Here is a 21,651-nt window from a genome sequence, read left to right as displayed (position 1 = left end):
ACTATCACTTTCCATTCAGCACTTCCTAGATGTCACTGCTCTCCCCACATTCCCCCAGCTCTCTTAACGATTTAATTGTGTAACCAGTGCATGGGGATGGACATTGGGTCCCTGTCCCCTGGTACACAAACAAGATTCTGAGATGATACAAGGCTTGCCTTAATAACAGTGTCCACAAAATGGCTCCTTCCTGGTTGCTATAATTATGAGTTCCCAGACTGATGGAAACAATATTCAAATAATTTATACAGTATAATTAAAGTTCATTTTGCTTGACTAACATGATAAAATAGGATTTGGATAATTTTGTTTGGGTGACGGGTCCCCTTTAATATCTTGATTACTAAATAAAAATAATAACGCTCAGAAGAGCACACATTTTACAACAATTTGTTTTGAGGGTCGAGATTTCTTTTAAACCTTTGTTGTATTCCATGGCTGTGCCAATGTCATAGTGCCTTTTGTTTTAACATTCTTGCCTCATCTGATAGGAGGTGTACTTTCTGGGTTAGGCTCTGCTTTCTGCACATGGGTGACTTGCTTCCTACTTTACTCAGTGTCATTTACTCATCTTTGCTACTGTGAACTGAGTACTGCTCCAGGGGACAGTGATTTAATTGGAATTATATTATCGTTTTGGCTGCAAGCTGCTGCCAGAGGCTGCTTTACTTACACATGTGGAAGAAGTAGGCAAATAATCCAGTGGTTTGCATGACTTACTTGCCCTTCAATATCAAATTTGTTCATTGCTATTAAGACCTGCAGATTGTGACACATGGCCTAAAAGAAGAGAGTATATAATCAGATGAACAGCACTGAAATTAATGTTTGGCACTTTATAAAAATAACTTTTTTTTAGAGAAACACGTCATTGCACATTGTGTTTATGGTCCTGATACATATCTACTAAGCAATAAAATAACCCAAAACAACAAGAACGAAAACATTAGACCCGTATTGAATATCTATATATATATATATATATCAGCATGTTTGGTTTAGTTTTTGTTGTGGGGTGATTAGATGTCAGATATGATAATGGTAAAAAGAAAGGCAAAGTAAATTCCTGGTGAGATTAAATTAAGCCCAGGAATATAAATGTATTTTTGAGTCCACTGAGTGTAATGAAGTCATAGGCTGCAGCCACAAGTATGTGTGTGTGTGCGGCTGTTACCAGTTAGTTCAGTGTCTCTTCACATTATGGTCACAGTGATCAAACCTCCTGGGATCAGAGACAAGAGTTCCTGGTTCATGAAGTCCCCAACTCCCAAACGGGCACACCCTGACTTCTCAATAGTATAACCAAAGCGGCCATGGATTGTAAACTCTTATAAAGTTCCACAAAACTCTTTTAAGTTCCATTCATTTGAACAACTAAGTGGTAATTCTTTAGCACCCCGTTTCAGGCTCAAAGGCCACTTTGTGGACAATCATTTGCTCTCGAACTGGACAATTAAAGGCGTTGGACTTGTGTGGAATATTCAAATAACCCTCAAGCTCAGAAAGCTCACGTGTTAGGTTCACGTCGATATAGGATTTGAAAATGCCACAAAGATACGACTTGAAGAGAAATAGGTTTCCAGTTCCAGAAGATCAGAAGGGTAAATACCAGGAATTTGAGAAAATGAGGTCAACTCTGAGGTCAAAAGAAGAGAGAGCGAACTTGTCATGCACTCAGTAGAAAGAGTACAGTCATCCTAATTAGTAAAGGGATTTCCATAATAAGACATTGGCCATATCCTTGGAAATATATGGAAATTGTTTCAATCTGAACAGCTCATGCCACACATCCAGGTATATCTGACTAGAGATCACAGATACGACAGAAGGAAATGCTCTTAATCTATCAGAGTGAAGACTATAGGCTTCTAGGAGACAAACATAGCCACGGCCAATAAATTGTTGGGAAAGAATAGGTTAAAGGAATTTAGATTTCAGGAGGGAGGAAACCATTCATTTTGGAATTAGTTGCAGTAGATGGTGCAGTTTTATACCATGTGCAGCCTGAACATCAGAGTTAGCTCTTAACACTTACTGCCCAAATTTTCTCATGCCTTTGTTTGCTGTATTTTCATTACTCTTTCTCAGACGTCCATCTGAAGTTCATGGTTAAACACAATGTAAAGTGCAGAATCCTTGGATGTTTTTTTGGGTTAGGATCCTTGTAAACTTACTAAATCAGCTTCTTTAGCTACCTTCTGTTGGATCATCAACTTGGTACATAATAACATTGGCTTCTTTGTACTGTATAAGCAGTCCTCAAAATTTATTTTGCTGTACTTGTGAATATACCAAATGTTCTGAGGTTCTGTTGTGGGATATCCTCCCTCGTAAAAGAGACATTGTTTATCTAGATGATGTTATATCCGTCCCATATCATGTACCTCCTAACATGGACCTTCCTAATCTCCTTATTTGCACAGTCATAGTCCTACTTGAATCTTCTTTTCTGTTTCATGGAGCACACTCTTACTCCCCAAGAGCTACTACCCAAGCCTCACTGAGCTACACAATTTTAAGTATTCCTTGTGGATTTGGCACAACTACATTTGTGCTTTTACAGCTTTTGGTTATGCTTGCCTAAGGCATCCCATATTATCTTCCTTTGTATCATCATGCCTCACTAAATACATAGATATTTTGGTTTTGGCAATAATTTATTAATGGGTTTGGTAAGCCATGCCATAAATGTATGGTTATTATTGTGCCGGAAGTTAGGTTTCAATCATGTTCTGAGCTCAACATTTGTTGGAAGTTTGGGCTGTCTTTAGGTATGTATGCTTAATTGTGCATTTTTTTGAAACCATGATCTCTGTTATTCCAAAAGGCTTGCTTTAGGGTACTCTTTTTCAAGTTGTAATCATGAGCACCCATGAAAGCATCTTGTTCAGTTAGGTATTACTTTGAGTCAAGTTGTCTCACACTCTCCAGGCTGATCAGTTTCCTTCTTTTTGTTCTACAATGGACAATATGTGTTGTGTAAGCTGTGAGAAAGACTCTTGGGCTCTCTCTCTCTCTCTTTCATCTGTGATTCATGTTCTTGGTCAATTTTAGAAGAAGACTTTGCTCTCTCGTCTGTCCTCAGATGTGATCTCAGCATGTAAAGTCCTCAAAGGCACCACGCACTGCATGGTGAGGCAGAATGTTGGCTGTGTAACTCATTCCTGCTGGGTGACCTCTTACACCTTCAATTGGAGCCTGAAATTAGATGAGAGTCTTATAGTATTGCGACAAGATAGTAAATATTTCTCCTACTTGATAAACCAACAATATTGAAAAAAATATATCTACACATATGTTGCAATTCTGCCCAAAAGGCTACTAATTTTATCTGCTTTGGCAAGTAGTTTTATGGCATTAGAATGACAAATAAAATGTCGGTCATGGGGCCCTTATGGGTAATTATAAAGAGGGTTTATTTCTTACATGGCGCTTTACATCATCCAAACTCAGCGTTACTCCTTTATCGTTATTGTTGCGTTTTGAGTCCTTCCCGCATTTTGCTCCTCCGCAGAGTTTGTATCTCAGCACCTTAAAAAAAAAAGTCTGTATGAATGGACAATAGTCAAAAAAAAATATTATTTTATAGTAACTTGTTCAGTTTTTGGGGGTTTTCATATTTTGTTTTGGAACTCATGGACCCACACCTAAAGGCAGATGGTTTTATAAGATCAAAGTATGTGCCTTGGGTTGAATCTTTGACCTTGTGCTCATGGCTACACGCTTGTACCTCAATCTTAGTAAAAAAGAAAAAAATAACTCATACAAGCTCATCTTGAGATCTTTGTCTGTCCTTACACTGCATAAGTAAGAATCAAGAGAGTCATTCACTCATGAGCTCGCTTGGATCTCACCAACACTTTTGTGTTACTTCAAAAATGTATCCATCTTAACATAACTTGAATCTTTGACCTTGCAGTGTGCTCATGGCTACACACTTGGATCTCAACCTTAGTAAAAAAAAAACAAAAAACCCATAACTTATAAATGTTCAACCTGAGATAGTTCCTACACCATATAAGTAAGAATCAAGAGAGACACTCACTCATGAACTCCCTTTGAAGGCACTAACACTTTTAAGTTGCATCAAAGTTTTATTCAACTCACCATAACTTGAATTTTGACTTTGCATTGTGCACATGGCTGAAGATTTGGACCCCAATCTTAAAAATAAACTAACACAGGGTTGTCCAACCCTCGGCTGTTAAAGGGGTGTTGTGAGCTGTAGTCCAATAAAAGCTGGAAAGTCACAGGTCAAATGCACTGATGCAGTTGTTATAAATATAATGTCTTTTGTGCTTGTCTCAACATTGTTTTACTTGAAGGGGCCACTCTTATACTTGGGGCATGGGTAAAGGCCCTGTCTGCCTCACCTTAAAACCAGCCCAGATGAATGTAAGTAAAATCACAACTGTGTCACGATTTCCAATTCTGTTCTTGTACATTATATAACAACATTATAGTCTAATGTTCTTCTTAAAAGAAAAGAAAGCCCTTGACTCAAACTTGTGAAACATCAAAGTAAAATCAAAAGGACTGGTAGAAGCTGCTTCCTTTTTTTCAGGTCAGTAGGTGGCTAGTTATCTTTCATTAGAGTTTCTGCACAACTCAGCATTCTTACCTCGTAGGCATAATCAAAGAGTTCGAGAACAGTCAGAATACTTGCTCCAATAAACAGGCCCATCTGTCCTCCAATGTCACCTATCAGAGGAAAAAGCAGCTAGAATGAAAAGGCAGAAAGGGCAGAGCAAGTGTTTTTTGGAGATAATACAGCGGTAATATAAAAAAGATCAGAGGGAGGAAAGTGCAAAAATGCAGAGTAAGGAGCACAGATCGGATCAGCGCAGAATATATATGTAGAGTACAGGTGGAATAAGAAATAGAAATGAGAGCCCCCGTGTTGGGGAGAAAGATAGCAACATTGCTAGTATGTCTCAGGGGGGAAATGGATAATATTGAATGTTGAAGCGCAGCATGGGAGGGACAGCACAGCAGGGGGGAGGGAGGTGGAAACACATGAAGAGAAGGACAATGTTCAGTTTTTGATGGATCGGCAAACGTGGGGGAAAACAAAGCATAATATAAATGTATGAGACAAACACACAGGGGCACATTAATAAAGCTGTCTATGTCATTTTGTGAAAAATGTGTAAAATTTAATTAAAAAACTTTTTTTCAAACAAATGGCAAGATTTCCTTTTTTTTGGTGCAAATTCCATAGGTAAAAGCTCTGGATGCCGTTTTTAAATATAGCGGTTACACTAGAATTATATGCCAAAATAACACTGCACTTGAGTAAACGTGGTGTAGTCCATTGATGTGTATGAGAAGCAAGCCACACATGGCTAATAAACTTGTATACAAACCAGTGTAGTAGAAGTGCTTGGGTTTTAACTTGTTTTTTGACTTGTGCCTTTTCAGCCGCTTGTAGATTAACACCTTTACAAATATGCTCAGCGGTGAAACGTTCCCAATCTGTCAGGTGCAGTTAAGAATTAATAAAGGTAAAGAATCATAAGGCCAGGGAAGTCCAACCTATTACCCTCTAGATATGGAACTACAACTCCTAGCATCCACTCTATACTCTTTATATTATTCTGGCAGAACAGAGAGATTTGGCAAGGTAGAGGTACGGTACGTGAAGACAACAGTGTGCCAGGTCATTCATGAAAAACTGAAATTACAATATTTGGTTAGGAAGATGCCTCACCCAGAAGTCCAGCCACCTCATATGCTTTCTTCTGTTCGATGGTTTCATAGTTTAGGGCTTCAAAGAAGATATCCAAAACCAAAATATTATCCCTATTAGAAAGAGAAAAAATAACAACAGACTTGGAATATGGAACAGCTTTCCTGAGCGTCCAGGTTATAGGTGTCCCATGAATGGCTTCTCAGCAGCGGATCTCATCAGCTCCATTAATTGTCCTCTTAGTGGTGTCTCTAACACCCTACTTACCCAGTCACCAACTTTTGGTGGGTGGCCTTCTTTAGGTGGTTATGCCATATTCTTTCCATTTTTGACAATGCTCTGGGGGATTGGGGTTTTAACCTAACTCTGACCAGTGCTTCCAGTCAGAATTTATTTTGAGTTCATATGACCCATAAGGTTTCAGACAGGTGGACTCTCAATTACAAATGTGCCTTCTGAAGGCTTCTAAGTTGGTTACTCCAGAGCTTATTTAGGGGTTTCACAGCAAAAGGGGTGACTACAACATGACGTTTGTTTTTTTAATTGTAAATCATTTTGATATTTATATTGATTCGTTTTACACTTTGATGTTAATGGCTATATTGTGTGGATTGTTAATGTAAATTCTCAGTTAAATACATTTTAATTTCAGGTATTAAGACAACAAAATGCAGACAAATCCAAGGAGGTGAATACTAATGTTAAACATTGCATGTCACCAGTGCTTTCACACACAAACTGAATGATGAATATTCCCCTCAGTAACATATTCTAATAGAATGTCTGCAGAGAATGAATGATTAAAACAAACGACTTGAGCAGAATTTACAGATACGCTTTGAAAGGGAAAGCCAACCTCTAAATATCCATAACTCCCAACATTCCATGCTTGTAATGAGATGCAGGGAACTGCAGTTTTATAAGAGCTGTATCACCAAAGGTTGCCTTTTCCCGCACTAAGATATGCAGAAATTGTATTTATAGCCAATAAGATAATGGCACATCTAAAGGAAACCCATTAAAAAAGCCCTTTATCCAGTGAAGTACTTTCACTGCCTGTTAATTAAATTACGCATAAAGAAACGTCTGCAACATTTAAGATAAAGTATGGCACTTTATTTTTTCACAAGGAACCGAAAATACTCATTTAGCAGCACAGGGCAGAACACGTTTGGCTGGGTTAAAGCACATATGAGTGTGCAACACCTGTATCTACTGAGCTATCTGTAACACAACATAAAGCCACTGGACAGGACTGTGACTGTGGGATAGCAGGTATAGTAGGGAGAGATGGTGCCTATAGTAACAGTGGGATAATAGTCTCTGGGAAGGGACTGTGACTGTGGGATAGCAGGTATAGTAGGGAGAGATGGTGCCTATAGTAACAGTGTGATAATAGTCTCTGGGAAGGGACTGTGGCTGTGGGATAGCAGGTATAGTAGGGAGAGATGGTGCCTATAGTAACAGTGGGATAATAGTCTCTGGGAAGGGGGTGTGACTGTGGGATAGCAGGTATAGTAGGGAGAGATGATGTCTATAGTAACAGTGGATAATAGTCTCTGGGAAGGGACTATGACTGTGGGATAGCAGGTATAGTAGGGAGAGATGGTGCCTATAGTAACAGTGGATAATAGTCTCTGGGAAGGGAGTGTGACTGTGGGATAGCAGGTATAGCAGGGAGAGATGGTGCCTATAGTAACAGTGGGATAATAGTCTCTGGGAAGGGACTGTGACTGTGGGATTGCAGGTATAGTAGGGAGAGATGGTGCCTATAGTAACAGTGGGATAATAGTCTCTGGAAAGGGACTGTGGGATAGCAGGTATAGTAGGGAGAGATGGTGCCTATAGTAACAGTGGGGATAATAGTCTCTGGGAAGGGAGTGTGACTGTGGGATAGCAGGTATAGTAGGGAGAGATGGTGCCTATAGTAACAATGGGATAATAGTCTCTGGGAAGGGAGTGTGACTGTGGGATAACAGGTATAGTAGGGAGAGATGGTGCCTATAGTAACAGTGGGATAATAGTCTCTGGGAAGGGACTGTGGGATAGCAGGTATAGTAGGGAGAGATGGTGCCTATAGTAACAGTGGGATAATAGTCTCTGGGAAGGGAGTGTGACTGTGGGATAGCAGGTATAGTAGGGAGAGATGGTGCCTATAGTAACAATGGGATAATAGTCTCTGGGAAAGGACTGTGACTGTGGGATAGCAGGTATAGTAGGGAGAGATGGTGCCTATAGTAACAGTGGGATAATAGTCTCTGGGAAGGGACTGTGACTGTGGGATAGCAGGTATAGTAGGGAGAGATGGTGCCTATAGTAACAGTGTGATAATAGTCTCTGGGAAGGGACTGTGGCTGTGGGATAGCAGGTATAGTAGGGAGAGATGGTGCCTATAGTAACAGTGGGATAATAGTCTCTGGGAAGGGGGTGTGACTGTGGGATAGCAGGTATAGTAGGGAGAGATGATGTCTATAGTAACAGTGGATAATAGTCTCTGGGAAGGGACTATGACTGTGGGATAGCAGGTATAGTAGGGAGAGATGGTGCCTATAGTAACAGTGGATAATAGTCTCTGGGAAGGGAGTGTGACTGTGGGATAGCAGGTATAGCAGGGAGAGATGGTGCCTATAGTAACAGTGGGATAATAGTCTCTGGGAAGGGACTGTGACTGTGGGATTGCAGGTATAGTAGGGAGAGATGGTGCCTATAGTAACAGTGGGATAATAGTCTCTGGAAAGGGACTGTGGGATAGCAGGTATAGTAGGGAGAGATGGTGCCTATAGTAACAGTGGGGATAATAGTCTCTGGGAAGGGAGTGTGACTGTGGGATAGCAGGTATAGTAGGGAGAGATGGTGCCTATAGTAACAATGGGATAATAGTCTCTGGGAAGGGAGTGTGACTGTGGGATAACAGGTATAGTAGGGAGAGATGGTGCCTATAGTAACAGTGGGATAATAGTCTCTGGGAAGGGACTGTGGGATAGCAGGTATAGTAGGGAGAGATGGTGCCTATAGTAACAGTGGGATAATAGTCTCTGGGAAGGGAGTGTGACTGTGGGATAGCAGGTATAGTAGGGAGAGATGGTGCCTATAGTAACAATGGGATAATAGTCTCTGGGAAGGGAGTGTGACTGTGGGATAACAGGTATAGTAGGGAGAGATGGTGCCTATAGTAACAGTGGGATAATAGTCTCTGGGAAGGGACTGTGACTGTGGGATTGCAGGTATAGTAGGGAGAGATGGTGCCTATAGTAACAGTGGGATAATAGTCTCTGGAAAGGGACTGTGGGATAGCAGGTATAGTAGGGAGAGATGGTGCCTATAGTAACAGTGGGGATAATAGTCTCTGGGAAGGGAGTGTGACTGTGGGATAGCAGGTATAGTAGGGAGAGATGGTGCCTATAGTAACAATGGGATAATAGTCTCTGGGAAGGGAGTGTGACTGTGGGATAACAGGTATAGTAGGGAGAGATGGTGCCTATAGTAACAGTGGGATAATAGTCTCTGGGAAGGGACTGTGGGATAGCAGGTATAGTAGGGAGAGATGGTGCCTATAGTAACAGTGGGATAATAGTCTCTGGGAAGGGAGTGTGACTGTGGATAGCAGGTATAGTAGGGAGGGATGGTGCCTATAGTAACAGTGGGATAATAGTCTCTGGGAAGGGAGTGTGACTGTGGATAGCAGGTATAGTAGGGAGGGATGGTGCCTATAGTAACAGTGGATAATAGTCTCTGGGAAGGGACTGTGGCTGTGGGATAGCAGGTATAGTAGGGAGAGATGGTGTCTATAGTAACAGTGGGATAATAGTCTCTGGGAAGGGAGTGTGAGTGTAGGATAGCAGGTATAGTAGTTTTATTGTTTCTTTCTTTTATTTATATTTCTGTTTTGGCCCTCTACTATTTATTTTCAGTCTCTTATTCAAACCAATGCCTGGTTGGTAGAGTAAAGTGGACTCTAGCAGCCAGATCGGTGCTGAAATTCTAACTGCTTTACAAAAAAGAAAAAATGCATTTGCATCATATTATAATCCAATTTGAAGTTAAACTACTCATTTAACAAATCAAAAATCAATTGTAGTGTGAATGTGAGGTTTGCTCTAGCATTGCTTGTCTGGCAATTGTATATATAGATTCAAGGGAAATACATAACAATCATCCATAGCTTATTTTTAGCAAAACATCAAGGCACCACCTGTTTTTGCTTTACAGAATATGCATCAGTGCAGTTACCCATAGCAATCACTCAGATCTTTGCTTCCGTTTTCTAACTTGTAGCAGACTGTCCCAAGCTAATTGCCGATTGGTTGCTATTGGCAACTGCCCTTGTGCCATTTACCACGTATGTTAGTAAATGTATATAAAGGTTTAGGCCAAGATTTGATAACGTTTGGGAATTATTTCGACTGGAACAGAGATGTGACATTTGATCATTATAATCCCAGGATGCTGCTGGCCCAGATAAAGGTGTCTCAGGGCACCATGCCGCTATACATGGTATGTCTAATTCCTATTCTGTGCATGTTACTTATCCCTTATATACAGTATTTATTTCTCCCGAAGGGAGGAATTGCATTATGGGCACGGGAATATTGATATCATTCTATGTAGAAAAGGAATAGTAAATTGGGCCAATGAATAACTCGAGCCTTGAGTTGCCACCAAATTATCAAATAAGCATTTGAGTCTATTACTGCACAGACCTACATATTAGGGATGCACCAAATCCACTATTTCGGATTTGACCAAACCCCCGAATCCTTCGCGAAAGATTCGGCCAAATACCGAACGGAATCCTAATTTGCATATACAAATTAGGGGTGGGAAGGGGAAAACATTTTTTACTTCCTTGTTTTGTGACAAAAAGTCACGCGATTTCCCTCCCTGTTCCTAATTTGTATATGCTAATTAGTATTCGGCTTCAATTCGGCCGGGCAGAAGGCTGAATCCTGCTGAAAAAGGCCGAATCCTGCCCGAATCCCGAACCGAATCCTGGATTCGGTGCATCCCTACTAAATATATGGTTCACTCTCCTTCCAGTCACTCTCTGGGCAGATCTGCATCCAGAACTGGCACTCAACAACCTGTTGCCCAACTAAAACTCTCAGCAGTCCCCACTAAAAATCACCTGCTGGGGACTATAATGATGCTAATGATACTGAATGGAAATCCCAAATTGTGCAGCTATGAACTCATGGGACATTCATTTCACAACTGTATTTACTGTATTTCACAACTGTATTTACTGTATCATGGTTGCCCCTTACATTCATCAGTCATTTGGATGCATGGAATGTCCTTGGGGCTGGTAATAAGTGATCTATCAGCAATTAATTTCCTCTCCTGAGAAACAATCCTTGGCTCTGAATCTAATTCTTGGTAAATGAGAACAAACCAGGCTTGTGGGAACACATGTTGAGGCTTAGAGAATCCTAATTTAAGATTTCCCATTCTTAGAGGCAGGACCAGCAGCTTGTGATCACCAGGCAAATGGATATTTGCCATGGGGATATTTGCCTTGGGGAAAAGCCCAAAACTTATATTATGTCGTATATATATATATATTTGGATGCACCCGTGATATTGTAACAATAAAAGTTTTTTGCACATTTGAAGAAACTGGAGTGCGGGTCCATTTTGAATAATCATTTACTGTATATATATATATATATATATATATATATATATATATATATATATATATATATATATATATATATATATATATATATATATATACACATACATATATTAAATTATGAATGTTCAAGTGGAGCCTTTAGGGCTCATGTACGTCTGCAGTTACAGTTGCACTCCTCACAATTTCCCTGCAGTTAGTTGCCAGCAAGGATGCACTGAATCCAGGATTTGGTTCAGGATTCGGCCAGGACTCGGCTTTTTTCAGCAGGATTTGGATTCGACTGAATCCTTGTGCCTGGCCGAACTGAATCCGAATCCTAATTTGGTTCGGTATTCGGCCGAATCTTTCACCTAGGATTCGGGGATTCGGCAGAATCCCACATAGTGGATTCAGTGCATCCCTAGTTGCCAGTGGTGTAACTAACTATGGCGGGACATGGGTGCAGGATACGCCCCCCCCATGGAAACCATTGCTGGTGTTTCCCTGGTGTTTCCCTGCCAACCAAGATATAGCTTATTTCGACTGCCCCAAGGGGGCGCAGATCCATGTGTGATTGTACCCGCCGCACCTCTGGTGGTTACGTTAGTTAGTTAGTAACGCCACTGTTAGTTGTGTTTAAAACTACTTTCATTAAAGGTAGTTTGGTCAAAATTCGTTCCTAGCAATTATCCATAGTTGCACTTGGTGCCACTCAGTCCTTCTTTTCCAAATTGAGAGCTGCTGTGCCAAGTGAAGCATGGGGGACTCTAGATCTACCACCTCCCACTGCCCAGACAGTAGCTCCAGGGTTTCCCTTTGTGTCCAGCATCAATAGGCACCTAATGAATCAATGACACCTGCCAAAAACTGGAAATGATGCCAGCTGGACCTTTGCAAAATTGTTTTCAATTGCAATAAAATTGCTGCTCAGATGTGCTAATTGTAGCAGATTGGATGCAAATTGCAGCAAGCACATTGCCCCCCCCATGATCGCAATTACACTGGATTTCTTGGGAAAAAACGCTGAATTGTGGGAAAAAACCCCATTGCAATTGCACTTGAAAATGCACTTTCGTATGTGCACAAGCCGTTTTGTGTAATACGGGGAGGTACATTTATCAAAGGTCGAATTACGAATTCATGTGATTTTTTTTATAACTCACATGAATCCAATTTGACTTGAAATTCAAATATTCGACTAGTTATTAATAAAATCTGACGTGCAAATTTTACTGACTCGAAAACTCAAATTCGACCAAACTCGATTCAAGTTTTTTCTCTGAAAATATACAGTAATTCAGCAGGTTTTAGGTTGTGAATAGTCAAATTAGAAGGGGCGAGAGTATAATTCTCGAAAATGTAATTCAAATTTTTTAAAAAAAATCTAAACGAGTTTGTATAATTCCGTAGTCGAATCTGACCGTTTTGACTATAACATTTTTTCGAAAATTCGATTTAGAATTTTCAATTCGGCCCTTAATAAATCTGACCCTCAGCTGCGGAATTGTAGGTGTCACCTCACTAAATGATAGAATTTGTATCCCTTAGATGTGGCCCTCATGTCTGCAATGTCAGGGGCCCTCACATCTCTAACTCCAGCCCTGTTTATAATAAAGTGGGCAACATATGGAAGCAGCATACATTTTAATCTCCAGAGTTTATAATGAACAGAAGCCAAAGTCCACAGATTGCCTCCGAACAGCAGGACTCAAATCAGATGGGATTTTAAACAGAACAAATGGCAGAGCTGTAACAATAGGCTTGAAAGATTAACCACACAAATACTGCCTGACCGAGCTTTCAGTATGGCAAACCATGGTCTCAGATAGTTGAAGTCTTCCAATTGATTTTGTATCTGAACAACCTACAAATGGCACAGAATACATCCCGCAGTTATAGGATTAAAGGAGGGATCTGTTGTGTTGATTGTGTGAAAGTGTTTTGTATTTGATTACAAATTAATGATCAGTTTTGCATCTGTGCGTATTTACTGTATCGTATAGATGTTTGTTATATATTGTTATGCCTTACGACACCTTGACAAAAACTATAGCGGCTCTGAGCTTTGATTAGGAAGGACCAGCCTGAAAGACAGTTAAGGTGGCCATACACGGGCCGATAAAAGCTGCTGCCAGACAGAGTCAGCAGCTTATTGGCCCATGTATTGGGCCCTCAGACGGGTTTCCTTGATCGATATCTGTCCAAAAGTCGGGCAGATGTCGATCGAACAGGACTAAAAATCCCGTTGGATTGTGGACCGCATCTGTTCGTAGATGCATATTAGTTGATCTGACCGCCCATTTACCCTTCGTTATGATCCGATCGTTGGGCACTATTGCCCACGATTGGATCAGCCCGATATCGCCCACATCTAGGTGGGCATATCAGGGAGAGATCCACTCATTTTGTGACATCACTCTCTGTGTATGGCCACCTTTAGGGACAGATTTGGGGAGAATGCCTATTTGCTCCCTTAGAAGCCCACCTTGGAAGTTGATTAGAGCAAGATCTGGGGCGAACACTGTTGTCCTCGGTATTCTTGGGGCTATGGATAAATGGCTGATACAGCATGGTTTTTATACAGGTATGGGATTTTTTGTCCAGAGTGCTTGGGACTTGGGACTTTCTGTAATTTGATCTACATACATTAAGTCTACAAAAAATAAACCCAACAATTTTGTTCTGCCTCTAATAAGGATTAATAATATCTTAGTTTGGATCAAGTACAAGGTACAGTTTTATTATTACAGAGAAAAAGGAAATCATTTAAAAAAAATGTAATTATTTGGATAACATTGAGTCTATGTTAGATGGCCTTCCCCTAATTCGGAGCTTTTTGGATAACGAGTTTCCAGATAACGGATCGCATACCTGTATATGTTTAAAACCTTGTTATAAGAGGGGTGCTGTTGAGCTAATGCTTTAACTCTTCCAATTTGGAGTATATAACATACACTGGCTCACTCCTCTGCTGCCCGAGAGGTGCCCACTAGTTACATTAATCAGATAAAAACATTGCAGTCAACTTGCTCAGTGAATGGGACATTCAGTTGTTTCTACCTGCTGGCAATCGGGTGGGGTTAAATAGAGCATCTCCGCTACCCCTTTACAGTTGCTCAATGATTTTCGAGTAATATTTGACAGCCTTAATTATTTCACAGAAAACGAAAGGCTTTAATGTCTAGAGATGCTGGCACAGAGAAAGTCAGAGAGTCTCGCTTAATTACTTTTAGCTGTGAAGGTTAATGGGGATGATGGGAATAAAAAGCTTAGTATATTTTTGGCAGAGTTTCCTACTGTTCTACCTGTCTTTCTCTTTCATAGCCCATAGAAGCACGTCTATTTATTCTCTGTCCTACCAGGAGATCTCGAAAGATGTTTCAATTTACCTTACAAAGCCCTGCATTAGGTGGTCAAAAAATGTTTATAATACAAATTTGTTTGATTACCCTGTGAGCGTCATTGGTTTTTATTACCCAGATTGGCTCAGTGTCAGTCCGTGTGTCTATGTGTTCACATAACAAGGCTGGATCAAAAATGCTCAATATGGTCACTCAATGACCCACAATAGGCCAGGTTGTGGCTCTGTTATTGGCTCACCTGTAGGCAGAGGGGCCACATTTCTCTAGACTGTTTGCTCATAAATTACTTGAGTGGTTTAACCCCCTGGATCAGTGCTATTTGGGTATCTGTGTGTGAGTGGCCAAATTGCATAAATATTCAGTCAGTTGTCCAATCAGATATAAGAAAACTGGGCCTGTGTCATACCTCCCAACATTTTGGAAATAGAAAGAGGGACAAAAAAGTTGGCGCGCACAGCAAGGCGAACACATTTGACCACACCCAATTTTGAGGCCACACCCCTAATTACCATGTTCATTTTACAAAATTTGGCAGGTTATGAAAGTTTGAACTTATTTCTGTGTTTTTTTTTCCAGTTATTACAGTTTTGCTAATGAAGGTGAATTGCCCATTAAGTTGTGAGCCTAACTTTTCCCAAGGGACCTGTTGTCACATATTGTTACAATTACTTATTTCCTTATCTCAAAATTGTTACAAAAGTATCTTATATGCAGCTGTGGCTGTTCTGGGATCTCTGCCAAAAGGCAATTAAGTTAGAAACGTTGTTACTTTTTCTGGTAGCTCAGTGCAGAGAAAAACAGGACTTTCCAGTACAAAGGAGGGACTGCAGGTTGAGCTGTCAAAAGAGGGACTGTTCCTCTGAAAACAGGACAGTTGGGAGGTATGCTGTGTGGGCTGCTGTATATCCTATTCGAGATAATAAACTGGGCTTCAAGCTGAGGCAGGGGTTAGAGGTGAGGAGGCTCTAGGCATAGCAGAAAGGAAGAATATATATCAGTGCAGGGTGCTGTCTTGTGCAACATAGACTAATATTCCTGTAAGAGACACTTCTGGACTTCATGATGCAGTTACATATGTCTTGATAAAGTTCCTACTTTGACAATTCGGCAAAATGCTTGGTTGAACCGAATCCAAATCCTAATTTGCATATGCAAATGAGGGGCAGGGAGGGAAATCGGGTGACCTTTTCTCACAAAACAAGGAAGTAAAAAATGTTTTCCCCTTCCCACCCCTAATTATCATATGCAAATTAGGATTTGCATTCGGTTCGGTATTTGGACGAATCTTTCGAAAATTATTTTTTCCAAAATAGTGGATTCAGTGCATCCCTAATTTTCCGTTACTAAATAGACTACAGATTTAAAATCTAAATTGGAGGCTATTTTTTCTTGCTATGTTTTTTATCCAGAAAAAAAGCAAGTAAAATTTTACTGGACTGCACTTTAGAAATAATTTGAGGGACCCAAATATTTTTTTTTGCAAACGTGTAATGAAATTATCCTTAGTGCCTCACATCATTAGTACTTAAGTTCTTGGGACCCCTAGCTATCACAGGATCTGCTTCTCTATTCTTATGCCCCAATTATTTTTTTATGACGGTGTGGTTTTAAATAAGGGAGTAATAAAACTGGACAGAAAATTAAGCAACAGATGTTTTGGGCTTCTGTACCAGCCCAAGGCAACCACAGCCCTTTAGCAGTAAAGATGCCCCAGTAGCTCCCCATCTTCTTTTCTGCTGATTCACTGCACATGCTCTGTGCTGCTGTCACTTACTCAGCTTACAATATGCTTAATACAGATATCAGATTTACAATAAACCCCCAAGAAGTAACTCATTTTGTTCAATACTAAATGTCAGCATACAAACCAGTAATCAGTCCTGTACCATCAGCACCTATGGCAGATGTAACCTCACATTCTGCAAGATTTATTGAAAATTTCCAATAGCCCTTAAAGTGATACTGACATTAAAACTTTTCTTTTCAAAATATTAATCTACATTAAAAGTTGCCTATAAGTTATGTTGATCGTTTTTTGCTGATAGTTCTGCTTTTGTAAGTAATAGTCACTTGTAGTTCCTAAACCTGACTGTTTTGCCAACCTGACTGTCCCTTCTCAGTCTGTCAGTTTCTAATGCTAATGGACTCCTGCTGCACAAATATGGCAGCCCCCTCGTAGAGGAACAGGATAGTAAGAAAGGTAATGTAAAAGCATCAGGCAATTACTTTTATGGCAAAAATATAAATAGCATTCAAAGACAATGTTATGATAGATAATAAAAAAAGGTTATTTTCTGATGTCAGTATCTCTTTAAGCTTAGCTTCTCAACAGCAGCCCAGAGCACACTGAGCATGTGCAGTGCCACTGACACTCATAGAACAGCTTTGTAAGATGAGAAGATGGAGCTCTGCAGTGGGCATCTTTGAAGGTACTTTACTGTTCTAAGGATGCTTGTCATATGAGCTGATTCAGGAGTTTCAGTACAGGTATGGGATCGGTTTTCCAGAAAGCTCCAAATTACAGGAAAGCCATCTCTCATAGACTCAATTTTGATTAAATAATTCACATTTTAAAAAATGATTTCCCTTTTTTTCTGTGAAAATAAAACAGTACCTTGGACCTAGAATATATAATGAATCCACATTGGTGGCAAAACAATCGTATTGGGTTTATTTAATGTTTAAATGATATTTAGCAGACTTAAAATATGGTGATCCAAATGACAGAAAAATCTCTTATCTGGAAAACCCCAGGTTCCAAGCATTCTGGATCCGATCTGATACCTGTATATAAAATACAGCATTTTTACTCATATGCTGTTTCAGACTTTAGTTCTCCTTTAAGCAGCTTCAAGGTGAGTGGGTTCTGTAAGGGAGGTAGAGTAGTCATTCAAGTAGACTGATAGCAACTAATACAAATGAGGCCTAACATTATAAACAGCGTGCAATTATTTTCATGTTTTATTCTGTGCTTTCATGCAAAGTGCGCTAAACATATACTTCAGCAAGCCCAAATTACCCAGCAGCAGTAATACAGACTACGGAATGCAGGCTATACAATACACCGCATGAAAGCCAGCCACCCAGCTTTTATTCACTTGCAAAGACTTTTCACTGAATATAATGTTTTGCAGAAAGTCCCCAATATAAATATAAGATTCTAGAGAACATGGTCTCACGCAGGCTTATTGTACAAACAAAATGAATGCCAAAAAGCAAATGCCATTTACATACTAAGTGCAACCATCAGATCTAGTTGCTATATTGCAGATAGGGAATGGGGCAAGGGCACATCTATCACCGACCGTGTTTCTTTTTCTTGTTTACATACTGATGGTGTTCAGACTTTCATTTCAAGCCCCCCTGTTCTGATCAGGGTCCCTCCATAGATCTTAGCAAGGTTATGATCTGTATTAAATCAGTTGTATACTGTATGTACCTATTATCCAGAAAGCTCTGAATAACTGGAAGGGCATCTCCCATAGACTCTCTTTTTAATGATTTCCTTTTTCTCTGTAATAATAAAACAGTACCTTGTATTTGATTCTGAACTAAGATATAATTAATCCTTATTGGAAGCAAAACCGGCATTTTGGGTTTATTAATTGTTGAAATTATTTTTAGCAGACTTATGGTGGTCTAAATTATGAAAGGACTCCTTATCTGGATACCCCCAGGTCCAAGCATTTTGGATAACAGATCCCACAACTTTATACCAGTCATTCAGCCATAATGACAAGAAAGGGTCAGACTTAAGTGCCAGACGTCCACCAGAAAACTATACACCACTGACCCACTGTCCAATTTGTTTTCCTTCTCTCTTCACTCACTTTCTTTATTCTCTAAATCACTTCTCCTTAGATACTGTCATCTATCTATCCTTCCTTTTTTTTTTCCAGTGGCTTAACTATTGTGTGCCGTCACCCCCCCACCCCTCAAAAAAAAAATCTTTGGAGGGGTCCAGTGCTCCAATTCCAACTGCCGGCCCACTCCCGCCCCCTACTGGTCCAGTCTCTTGCCTCCCTGCATCTAGGGTTGCCACCTGGCCGGTAAAAATGATACTTGATGCCAATGTTATTAATAAGAAAAAACTGTATTTTTTTCAGAAAAGGTGGCAACCCTACCTGTGTCATGGGTAGGCAAGCAGCTGGGGAGAGATTCTTTAGAACTATAGAGGAATCAGACCAAGAATCACGGTACCATGTACTTACATACAAACTCTACGTGGGAATTCTCATGGTTCCTGCTGTACTGTAAAAAGTAGCGTGTACGAGCGTAATAATGACTTGCGCTAAAAGCAACACCAAAATAATTGCCCCTCAACCAGTGAGGACTATTTATTACTCTTACGTGTTTTAAACTATCCTATCAATGCTACTTAAGATGGTTTGCAAGGTTTGTGCCTATCTATAGTTTAATCCTAGCACCAAAATGATTACCTAGCTACCCCCAAAATGACACATAGGGGCAAATTTATTATGAGTCGAATATAGAGGGTTAATTTAATTAAGTTAAATCCTTCAACTTCGAATATCGAAGTCGAAGGATTTACAGAAATTCATTTGATCGAACGATTGAAGGAAAAATCCTTCGATCGAACAATTAAATCCTTCGAATCGAACAATTCAAAGGATTTTAATACATCGATCGAACGATTTTCCTTCGTTCAAAAATTGCTAGGAAAGCCTATGTGGACCTTCCCCATAGGCTAACATTGGTGCTCAGTAGGTTATAGGTGGCGAAGTAGGTGGTCAAAGTTTTTTTTTAAAGAGACAGTACTTTGACTATCAAATGGTCGAATAGTTGAACGGTTTTTAGATTGAATCGTTCGTTTCGAAGTCGTAGTCGAAGGTCAAAGTAGCCAATTCGATGGTCAAAGTAGCCAAAAAAAAACATTCAAAATTCGAAGTATTTTTTTATTCTAATCCTTCACTCGAGCTTAGTAAATGTGCCCCATAGAGTTTCTTAATGTGAAATAACTCCACAAAGTTGTCTGGTGGGTGAGATATGATGTTGTGTGATGTGATGTCCCTAGCAAATCTAAAGGGGAAAGAATGATACATAAAAATGCTGTATGAGTAAATTCAATATGAGGTTGGATATCTGCAGAGATGCACTGAATCCACATGTTGGAAATCAGTCGAACCCTGAATCCTTTATGAAAGATTGTGTGCCGAAAAGTCACATGATTTAAAGGATTTTAATTTAGTTCAGCCAGGGATGAGGATTCAGCCAAATCCTGCTGAACAAGGCAGAATCCTGGCCACATACTGAGCTGAATTCTGGATTCTGTGCATCCCTAGATATCTCTAAATGTTAAAAATATAAATAAATATAAAGTATTATAGCACAATATTATGTTATTTTATTAAGTGTGCTTTCTAGCCAAGGAGTGCACGCTTATGGGGCCTTGTTTTATAAATGTATTCAGATCCTTTTCCTGGGTCTCCATATTTCGATCACAGCATTTTAAAAACATTTTTGTAATAATTTTTCAAGGCCTCCCAGCTTAGAGCAGAAGGATAATGCCTGACCCCCCACTCTGTGCTCCATGCAGCTAAGCTCCTGCGCTACGAGCCGGCAGTGACTGGGATTTCCAATCTGAGAATGAATCAAGTGTGACATTTTCATGGCAGATATTGCATGAGATTACATGATGAGATAATAATAAGTAGAAAAGCACCTATAAAAGCCAGATCAGGGGGATCTAGAAAAATTATGCCCAGCTCACAAAATGAAAGGAGCCCCCATGTACCTGTACAATGAATGCCAATGAGCGGGCGCACTGATTAGATCACTTAAATGCCTGGTGCATTGTAAATGTCACCACAAGGAAGGCGGCCTGCGCCATTGATTTCTCTTTCAACAGCAAAACCGAGGGTTTGAGTCAATAAACTCTATGTGGCATAAATCACGGCAGCCTAACAGAGTCTTTCTGGGAAAATAAAAATAGAGCCTGATATAACCATTAATGCATATCAGAATTCTGAAGCTTTGATGCAAACTGGAGTTAAGCATAGGGCCCTGGGGGGGATATTGGAGGCAGAGAAAAAAATGTCCAACCGTCCATCCGTAGTTGCTGTTGATGGGATATGAGTGTTGTAGTACAACTACAGCTGCAGGGAGGCAAGAATTCTGAAAATATACACACTATAATCTGTATCTAGTATAGTTAAATCTAAAAAAAAAAAATCTAAAAAAAAAAAACCCAAAACACGATAATCTGTGTTTTAGGCTTTTTATATGGGGTTCCCACCAAGTAGTCCAGTTGGGTAGTAAGACTGTTCAAAAAAGCCCAAAGCCTATTTTTGCTATCTTCTATTAAAGGAAAACTTTCATAGCTTTAAACATTTACCCAAACTGGATATTTTGTAAATCTGTTTAATTTGTTTTATTAGACTTTTTACCATAGCAAAGGCTTATATGTGGATATTCTTTTCTCCTGCCGCAAAGTAACTCAGTCATGCGGCTTGGCAGTTGGCCAATTGGCCCAGACTTACAGACTTCTCACACAGACAGTTTCTCTGCCAACAGTTTACCACCTCCTTCAGAAGCGGGGGTTCTCCGCCAGTAAAATATACCGGGGGATAATCAGCCCCATGTGGCATTAGCCTTTAGATTAGGTGACTCACAGCATGAGTTAGTTATTTGCAGTAGGAAAAAATGTTGCTCACAACCTCTAGACCAGGGGTCCCCAACCTTTTCTGCCCATGAGCCATATTCAAATGTAAAAAGAGTTGTAGAGCAACACAAGCATGAAAAATGGTCCCTGGGGATGCCAGATAAGGGCTGTGATTGGCTATTAGGAAGACCTTAAATGGACTGGCAGCCTGCAGGAGGCTTTGTTTGGCAGGACACCTGGTTTTTATGTGATTAAAATATGCCTCCAAGCCAGGTATTCAAAAATAAGCACCACTGAGGCCACTGGGAGCAACATCCAAGGGGTTGACGAGCAACATTGGATGGGGATTACTGCTCTAACC

General features: G+C 40.1%; 1 protein-coding gene across 2 annotated transcripts in view; it reads right to left on the bottom strand.

The window, feature by feature from the left end:
* Positions 1-272: 272 nt before the first annotated feature.
* LOC101027277 (acid-sensing ion channel 1) overlaps positions 273-21,651 on the bottom strand; it is a 134,641-nt gene continuing 113,262 nt past the window's right edge. For both annotated transcript variants that reach the window (XM_018247597.2, XM_041582600.1), the window contains 4 exons: positions 5,711-5,802; positions 4,622-4,701; positions 3,427-3,531; positions 273-3,198 (listed from right to left, as the gene is read on the bottom strand). In XM_018247597.2, coding sequence (XP_018103086.1) covers positions 3,094-3,198; positions 3,427-3,531; positions 4,622-4,701; positions 5,711-5,802 — 382 coding nt within the window. In that variant the 3' untranslated portion in view covers positions 273-3,093. The remainder of the gene's footprint in view (positions 3,199-3,426; positions 3,532-4,621; positions 4,702-5,710; positions 5,803-21,651) is intronic.

The sequence above is a fragment of the Xenopus laevis genome, chromosome 2L (assembly GCF_017654675.1).
Source record: "Xenopus laevis strain J_2021 chromosome 2L, Xenopus_laevis_v10.1, whole genome shotgun sequence".
Taxonomy (NCBI): Eukaryota; Metazoa; Chordata; class Amphibia; order Anura; family Pipidae; genus Xenopus; species Xenopus laevis.
This window is presented reverse-complemented; position numbering and strand designations above follow the sequence as displayed.